The sequence below is a fragment of the Syngnathoides biaculeatus genome, chromosome 11, assembly GCF_019802595.1.
Source record: "Syngnathoides biaculeatus isolate LvHL_M chromosome 11, ASM1980259v1, whole genome shotgun sequence".
Lineage (NCBI taxonomy): Eukaryota > Metazoa > Chordata > Actinopteri > Syngnathiformes > Syngnathidae > Syngnathoides > Syngnathoides biaculeatus.
The window spans coordinates 22910470-22919922 of record NC_084650.1 but is presented as its reverse complement, the minus strand read 5'-3'; the positions used below and the strand labels follow the sequence as shown (position 1 = coordinate 22919922).

The 9453-nt window shown below is 41.6% G+C and overlaps 1 protein-coding gene across 1 annotated transcript; it reads right to left on the bottom strand.

Annotated features, from left to right (window-relative positions):
- Positions 1-2101: 2101 nt before the first annotated feature.
- Positions 2102-7575, bottom strand: mchr2b (melanin concentrating hormone receptor 2b). The gene is made up of 2 exons (XM_061835279.1): positions 7184-7575; positions 2102-3076 (listed from the first exon to the last, which is right to left on the bottom strand). Exons 1-2 carry the CDS (start codon positions 7573-7575, stop codon positions 2437-2439), a joined length of 1032 nt encoding a protein of 343 aa, XP_061691263.1. The 3' UTR covers positions 2102-2436.
- Between the last annotated feature and the right edge of the window lie 1878 nt (positions 7576-9453).

The following is a 9453-nucleotide window of genomic DNA, read 5'->3' as shown; positions in this document are numbered from 1 at the left end:
GACCCTCTTGTCACAGAAATGACACTTCAATACGTTAAGTATGAATGGAGTAATTCCTCAGTGAGGTTTTTCAGTGCAAATAAAATGAGTACTGTATCGCCACAATTGTCTGAATGAAGTTTCAAGTTAGTAGACTAAAAAAAAAAAAAAAACCTGGTTCTACTTTCCGATTAGCCATTATGGTTAAGTCTTTAGCGCCACTGAACAGTGATTACGCTTTTGAATGAACACAAAGTGGTTCTTCTGCTGTCTCTTCAGTAACACCAGGGGATTTTTGTGACAATCTTTCGTCCCAAGTCCAGTCGACGCGATCAATATTTTACCCCAGCTGCTGCGAATGTACTCAAGTACAAGAAGAATCTTGTACTTAGGAGTCATGGGAACTCGTTAAAGCAAATTTGCTGTTCAAAAACATTTCTCTTGTTCATTTTTTTTTTATTAAGCAGCTTGGAAACATTCAGTTTGCCTGATCACGGGATGTAAAAAAAAAAAAAATCTCTCACACAATTATTCATTAGGAGAAGGGCTGGTAAACCTAGAGCCTGTGAGCCATGAACCATGTGAGACCGTGTGATCTGGCTCATCGTGCCATTCTGAAAACAAAGAGTGAAACCTCGGAATTCGAACATCATTCATTCTTGTGACGTGTTCAAAGTCCGATTTGATCAACCTCAGAAACGTTTTTTAGGAAAGGAAATAATGTAAATGAGTTTAATCTGTCCCTAACCTTCAAAGGAACTCGAAGGGTAAGGAGGAAGTGTTACGCCCAAGTCACCCTCCATGATTTGACTGAGTAATTCTCCAGTAGCTTCTCTATTTCTTCTATTAACTGTGACCTTTGCTTTGTAATGCTACTCACGTCTTCGGCAACACCAGCTGGCTTTTATTACATTGTTATTCTTTAGGATAGTCGACATAGTCATACGACACTAGTTAGCAAGAGCACCCCATTTTCGTACTCGACGATAATCTCCCTAAATCTCTTGTGGTTTGCTCAACTTTCCTTTAGTGCACCTGTCGTTCTTTGGGCCCATGACAAAGAGAGTACTGGAATTTTATTCATTTATTTTTTCAATCTTGAAGGACTCGCAAATCTACGTGCTTATAGAGTAAGACTGCCTGCTTGACTCAAAGTGGGCAATGGCTTGTCGGCTTGACTCGGCGATGCGATCACCATGGGTTCGGCTTTGCTCGGGTGTTCGGACTCTGAGAATTGGGTCAAACTGAGACATTTTTAAGATGATTTTTTTTCAATTCATTTTTTCCTCTCTCTTGGTTGAAGTCCGAATTGTACGACCCCTGAGTCCTTCGAACACTGAGGTTCCACTAGAACTTGAAAAAACATTTAAATGCATGTTTTTATATGAATTTAGTTTGGCCCTCTGCGGACCTGACTAAAAAGCCCAGTCAGAAAAAAGTTCAATATTAACAGAGGTAAATAGTTTCCAATTGCAGATAGAGGTCTATTGAGCTTTTGTAAAAGGAAAACAATAATAAAAATTGTGCATTCAACAACATTGAAACATTTGGCGTTGACATGGTACCAGTAATGGAGGATCTTTGCCCTAGTAAATTAGCCTGGCTGTTAAGGCTCAATAGCGGCAGAATTGGAACAACTTCTTTCAAAACACATTTACTGATATACCTGGAGGCAGCTCACAAAACATTACTTTGTTGGGTAATTTTAGCAACCTTGAAATGACCCGAGTAAAAAACATCAGTAACATCTTTTTAAGATCTCTCAGTGCCATTAGGCACATAGAGCCACAATTCTGGTTTCTGTAATCTGTAGTGTTTTTCCAGGAGTAGGTGATTGTCCCACCGCCCAACCCCAGATTGCAGAACCCTGAGTATTCTCATGGTAACAATGCAAAACAACTACAGAAAATATTAACATTCCCCCTGTCACATAAACTCCGTAAACGACATGTTTATTAACTGTTGCATGATGTAATTAATGAAACAACTCTGTGATTGGCAAGCAACCAGTTCATGGTGTGTCCCACCTCCTGCCCAATCACAGCTGGGATTAGTTCCAGCACTCCTGCAACCCCTGTGAGGATAAGCGACTCAGAAAATGTATGGATGATACAACTGTATGATGACTAAACTCATTCAGCATTTGAGCAAAACGTTGTTGTCCAAATATCTCGTGTTCTTTTATTCAGACTAAATGTACCTGCATTTGTTTGTTTATGACAACCTTAAATGGTCACACTTGAGCAGTACTTAAGCATCACTTTTTACGTCATTTGCATGCTTGGAACCCAGTGTTAACATTCCCTCAATAAAAACATACGTCTGCTTCCTCTCTTTCACTGAACATGACTCTTTCGGTATGGTTTCCCCTTTTAATAAACATTTGCTAGGCAACAATCTCTTGTCCATCTGAACAAACGCCAACATGTCCGTATCGCTGACCTAAAAGATTTCTTACTAAATAGCAGTACAACGATAAGTGGGCTCAGCAGCCATACTGGAGCCCTCTGTTTTGACGACAGTTGCCTTGGATGAGTGTTGGGAACTGTTCAGCATGTTTCTGCGACAAAGACGTTCGCGGTAATTTTGGGCAAAGATGAGCAACATAAGTGGGTTGATGCAGCTATGTGAGTAGCTGAGGCAGATACTGATGTTGTAGGCATAGATAAAGGTGACGGTCGGGGAGTTGTTGCTCAGGTTGATCACCTGGATGACATGGTAGGGCGACCAGCAGATCAGGAATAGAGCGATGACCATCAGCACCATCTTGGTTGCCCTCTTGGCCCACACGGTCTGCTTGCGTTTCACCCGACGGATGGAGCTGAACACGTGGTAGAGCGTGAGAGAGTAGAAGGTGCTGATGATGATGAGCGGGATGATGAAGCCGAGGATGGACTGGTAGAGGGTGTACCAGTACATGTCCTCAGGTCCGTCGAGGTACATCATGCAGATCTCCAAATGATATCTGCGTACAACTTTCGCGTACATCATGACCGGCACCGTGAGGAGGAAGCTGCCAATCCACACCAGCACATTGATGATGATGGTCCACTGAATGGTCCTCCGCTCTGAAGTGGGGTGAACGATGGCAATGTACCTGTGGAGAGGAAGTCGTATTTTTAGAGTCATACTGACATCTGAAACACGGTTATTATAAGTGGACTTTCCTGGACTTGGAATTAGTAACATTACTTGAGTCAATGATGCGTAACTGAAGCAATTCTCAGGTGGGGCTCGTGTGATGTACTCTCAGCACAGAACTTGTCCACCGAAGTAGTAAATACAAAATAGGGCACACAATAGGAATGGCACTGGGTCAATGGTAGACCTCCACCAAGGCACAAATCCCAAGTGTGTTCAGCAAAATGCGCATGTAACACCCAAGGTTGAGCTCCCTCACTGCACCCTCGCTAGTAGACTCTAACACGCAAAGGCGAGTATCTGTTTTGAATTCATCCATTGATATGTTTTCTTTGCATACTGTAAATTGAAAAGTAGACTGATAAAAGTAAAGGGCGTCATAAACCCTCCGTTTATTATGTAATTTGCTTCACATGTCTTTATATTTGTTTGTACTTTGCTATTTGTCGCTGTGCTGGGATTGCAAATGTGAATCTGCTCTCAATGGCCTTACCTGGCTTAATAAACATTCTATTAAACTATTTGCATGATACGAATGATCATTTCATCCATCTATATAAAACGGCACACGAGTATCTCCCGTGGATTTCCAAGATCTAGCAATTGCGAGTCTAAAAGGCATTTAGATCAACTGTATCTAATGTACAGTCTGTTCAGCAGAACGGCTCTTGAAGTCCATGCATTATTCTGTTAGTAAGATGGATGGACACCGAGTGCATTCCTTGTAATGCCCAGTTGACGGATATGCCACTAAATCACGCGCTCCTTTTTGATATGGTCTAAAATACTAACTGACCTTTTCCAATACATTCTTATTCAACACAGCATTACCAAATACAATTTATAGTTACTATGGATGATCCAAAATTGAGCCTTACAAATAGGACTCTAATATGCCTTAAATCTTGCTCAATAAACATTATCTTGTGCTATAGAATTTTTTATTTTTTATTTTTTTTTGTTTTTGTTTTTTTTTTGTTATTGTTGTCATGTGATGGTAATGAAAATAGACCAATTTTCCAGGCATCCATCATACTACGCTGCTAATTTGTTTACGGTGATTACAGCATATCAATTCTTCTTGAGGTTTTACTTCATATCAGTAATTAACTTGTTACGCTGGGATGACCAATATAAATATTTGAAAAGCAAGATGCATGAAGTCAGTGTATGCGCCACTTGTACCACATCTTATAAAGGACAGTCATTTTTTCTTTTTTAGTTTTGGTTTTATTATGTGCTACCATAACTGCTACTTCTACCAGGCTTGAACTGGAATGGAATACATGTACTGGCTTTCTGTATTCAGAGAACAAAAAAAAAAAAAAATAGTACCTAAAATCCCATACAGTTACAGAAAAAAACCATGAAATTAGAGGTACATTTGCAAAAAAAATAAATAAAATTGGGATTATTTTGAAAGACACGATTTGGAATGTGCGGAGCGCAGAAACTATTTCTTTGTTGGCCAACCAAGATGTCACAGGCCACTGGGTTTTCGTGTTGGTTTCCCATACGCAGCCCGTTCCATCGGAATTAATGGTGCTGTTTTGATCATATAGCCACTCGAGGGTTTATTCATTTTGAATAACATCAAGTTGGGTGTGTTCCCCTGTCCTCTGGCAGGGCTGGGACATGTCACATTTTGGGCCCTGCGGGGTTGGGGTGGGTGGTGGTTGTATCTGGCTGTCCTGTCGTTGGGGGGGCAATTGGGCCTTGCGGGGCCTATCGGGTGGTCAGTTGGCGGGGCACCTCAGTGGTACCAGCGGACTGCCCTGCGTCCCATCCACTGGGTGGCCCGATCCCACCCTCGATTGATTGGCTGGGGTCCTCAGCCTCCCTCAGGCAGGCACAGCAATCATGCAAATTTACTGTCAGTCTCGATGCGTGAAAAACATTGTCAATTCACTTGCATAGGTCCAATTGGCACATACCCCTGCCACTCTTTCATTGGGTGTGGGGCCACTCACGACAAATAATTTATGACGTGAATTGTGTGCGTATCCCCTCACTTATACTTTTGTTCTACAGACTTCAATAATTTATTTACTTAATCCCAACACTTTTTGGTTGTATAGCCAGATTCACGGCCCTTGTCCTTCATGCATCTTTTCCTGTCCCGGTCCTTTCAGATCTGCTCCTGTGCTTCCCTCACAAGGGTGTAGCGCTACAGCCCCACGCAATATCTACATTTAATGTTACTCCATTGTAGATAGGTAATGATTTTCTTTTCATTTTCTGTTTATAGCCAGTGCTTTGTCTTTTTTTCTCCCCTCTCCAGAAACCTTGCTCTGTTCAACTGTCTGTCAATAAACATCATCTATAATATTAAAAAAAAATCACAGAGGAATGCTGGAAACGCCAATGTAGCAAAAAAAAAAAAAACAACACTTCTGGCAGAAATGGCATACACATAATGAGTTAACAACATTCTCCCAACACATTGTGAATCACATATATTTTAAAAAACATCACCAAGGCCTGGCTCTGTTTGATTGTTATCCCGTCTTGTTCAATGAAGGTTAGTAGAATGCCTAATACTAATTTAAATGCTAAACTCCAAACACAAATGTCTCAGACACTTGAGTTTAAGAATAGAAAGTGACCTTTTGTCTGATTAATACAAGCGACCCAGTGCAGCAAACTAATTAAACAAACAGAGCTACACATACACAAATAGCTCACTTGTTGCTACGTGGAGGCCGTTGTTTTCTAGCAAAACTTACTGAGTCATCCGACACATTACACTTTGAAAGTAGGTTAAAATCAAGCCTCTAAGATATATATCAACAAAACAAACAAGGAGACAACTGGTGAACGAAATCACATATCGAATGGACCGCTCATGGGGAAAAGCAACAGTTGCTGATATTGTGAGTGAGTACAATAGCAACAGTCTCCAGAGTGCAGCAGTACAGGTCATGGATATGAACAAAAGTAAAGATGCAAACTGTTTATTTGAAAAAGAACTAGTAAGCCCAGGACTGAATTTCTCACAAAAGTACCGATTCGTGTACCAGCTATGTGGGCTCCACAGACGTGTGGTGGATGTCAGATGTATTCCATTCATAAATTAGGAAACAGTGGACATCAAACCGATTGATTCATTGCACCAGCTCATTCTGTATTTCGTAAGGGTACGCGCTCAAATTGTTTGTTCTTACACTGGCCAACAGCAGTGACAATACTCCAGAGTCGGTCTGGATCACTGCGATTATGCATCGTCTATGCGAGACTGGGATTATGCCGCATCGTATGTAAAGGGAGGATTTCAACTGTGTTGATTGGCCAAATGAAGTCGGAATGGAGACACACCCACCATTGGGCAGACCTCTCTTTGTTAAATAATACCGACTCATAGCAACTGATTGTGGCTTCAATTTGGTTTGATATGCTCTGACGCATTTACCACCATAATGGTCAATGATTTCTTTCACTTCTTGCATTTTTAGCTCGACATTAGCATCACATCATTTGAAAATACTGTATCAGCCCTTTATTTTTATTAATAATTGGAAAAAGAAATTTCTGGTGCTATAGTATGAATTATGCCAAAGGAATAAAAATGTGAACTACTGTATATGTATATATATATATATATTTATATATATATATACAGACAAAAAAAAAAGAGCATATTGCTGTGGTCGTTTTTATGTGAAATTGGCACCACTCTTCCTTCCATTCTTCTCTGTGGCCTTCAATGGGAAATGTCTGAACATCCATGCTCTGAAGGATTAACAATACACATGTGATTTTGCTTTTCTTTGGCTTTGTGTAAGTGATTTATTTATTAATATTTTATTTATTTGTTTATTTATTGGGGGGGTCACATTGTCTGTTAGTGAGCATAGTAAACACTGCAAAGCAGCATATTTGACAAGCAGTACTGTCCTTATTGTTGAGTACAATATTGCTGTCGCATATGGATAAAAGTATGAAACGTAAGCCACAGATTGAACTTTGTCCAGAGATAGCTTTTAAAAAAAAAGGCTCATGATAGCAGCAGCAACAGTTTGCCTTCTTTTTCTCCCCAGTCCACGATCTAAAAAAAGGAACTTACCGATCAATGCAGAGCACCGTAACAATTCCCACGGTGGTGAACTGATTGCTGACATCCACCACCACCACCGCCTTGCACATAAAGTTCCCGAAGACCCACTGCCTGTCTCTGACCAGCTGGTGGATGTTGAAGGGCATCACCAACAAGAAAAGCATGTCTGCTATGGCCAAGTTGAGCACGTAGATGTCCGACACCATTTTCTTCTTGCACCCGGCCACCGCATAAATGACCAGCCCGTTGGCCAGAACTCCCACAGAGCACAGGATGCCATAAATGGACGGGAAAATGTGCATGAAAGTGGTGATGTCGATGAAGCTGGTGGACGCGGCGGTGGCGTTTCCGCACGACGGGTCGGTGGTGTTGCTTCGGCACAAAATGTCCGTGTCGTTCATCTTTTTTTTTTTTTTTTTTGGGTGGGGGGTCGTTGGGGTGGTCGGGTCCTCTCTGGGGCTTCTTTTGCAAGCTGCTGCAAGTGCGCGCCGCGCGTCTGGAGTCGCCAAACTCTCGCTCGCTGCTCTCAGCCGGCCGTGCGCGATGTGTGCTGACAAACGAGCGGAGGCTACACTAACTACAAGAAGATCCCAGCCTCTGGGGCATGTCTTGTAACTGGGGGGGGGGGGGGGGGGGGGGGGGGGGACAGCGGAATGACCGAGGACCAGGAGGCGCGCGCATTGGACTCTTAAGGCTTGTGCGCCACCGCGTAAAGGTTCCCTCCCTTCTAACATTAGTGCCTCTGCCGCGAGGCACACAAATCAGCAAAGCAGTCACAATGGACTTCATCCAGTCAACTGGTCCACAATTTGTAGGACATCCTCTTTTTCTAATTCCATCAATTTTCTTTTTTTTTTTTCTTCTTCTTCATGACATAGCACCGTACAGAAGCCGTCCTTGTGTTTTGTAAACAACTCAATACAACACTTAACAATAATACAGAACACTAACTTTGCTATACTGTGCAGGGGAGAAGAAATATTTCACCCCTCTCTGTAGTCTTATATTTTCTATCTTACAGATAAATTCCATAATTTGTTCAACTGTTTAATTCATCATTGCATCCCTGCTAGAAATGTTCAGAACAACTTGTTCTATAGAACTTTGGCTGTGGTTTTCTATAGAAATTCTATAGGACTTGGGTCCTAAAGTTCTATAGTTCTTTAGAAATGTTCTAGAGAAAATTTTTAGCAGGGATAGTCCAGGTAGACTGGTCAGGGCACGAAACTTCAGAGAGGAAGCCTAGATTTGAACCCTAACCTCAGAACTGTAAGGTGTATGTGCTAATCGCTGTGACACAGCTGTCGTTAAAACACAATAAAAGAGAATTAGGTAAGGAAATAAACTTATTTTATAAAGTATTATTTCTGCATGTGCTGTAATATTTGTGTATCGGGTATGTCCCTTCTTGAGGCGAGGCCTATTGAGTGACATCAGGACCAGGTTAGTTTGATGTGTGCTGGATTTGTCCTACGGCTGCTTCTTGCAAGTTTTCTTGGGATTTATGAATATATATTTATATGTAGTAAAGAAAATAATTATTTGAACACCCTGCTATATTTTCATTTTAGGTGCATGTCCACTTTGAGAGAGATAATCTAAAAAGAAAAATCCAGAAATGTCAATGTATGATTTTTTTAACGATATACTTGTGTGATACAGCTGCAAAGTATTTGAAACCCTGTCTATCATCTAGAATTCTGACCCCCAAAGACCTGTTAGTCTGCCTTTAAAAGTCCACCTCCACTCCATGTATTATCATGAAACAGATGCACCTGTGTGAGGTCGTTAGCTGCATAAAGACACGTGTCCAGCCCATACAATCAGTAGGACTCAAACTTGTAACATGGCCAAGACCAAAGACCTGTCCAAAGACAGCAGAGACAAAATTGTACAACTCCACACGGCTGGAAAGGACTACGGAGAAATTGCCAAGCAGCTTGGTGAAAAAAGGTCCACTGTTGGAGCAAACATTAGGAAATGGAGGAAGCTAAACATGACAGTCAATCTCAATCGGAGTGGAGCCACATCAAGATATCACCTCGTGGGGTCTCACTGATCCTAAGAAAGGTGAGGAATCAGCCCAGGACTACAAGACAGGACTTGGTCAATAACCTGAAAAGAAAAGATCTGGGACCACCATTTCGAGGCGACTGTTGGTAATACACAAAGACGTCATGGTTTGAAATCATGCATGGCATGGAAGGTTCCCCTGCTTAAACCAGCACATGTCAAAGTCCGTCTTAAGATTGCCAATGCCCATTTGGATGATACAGAGG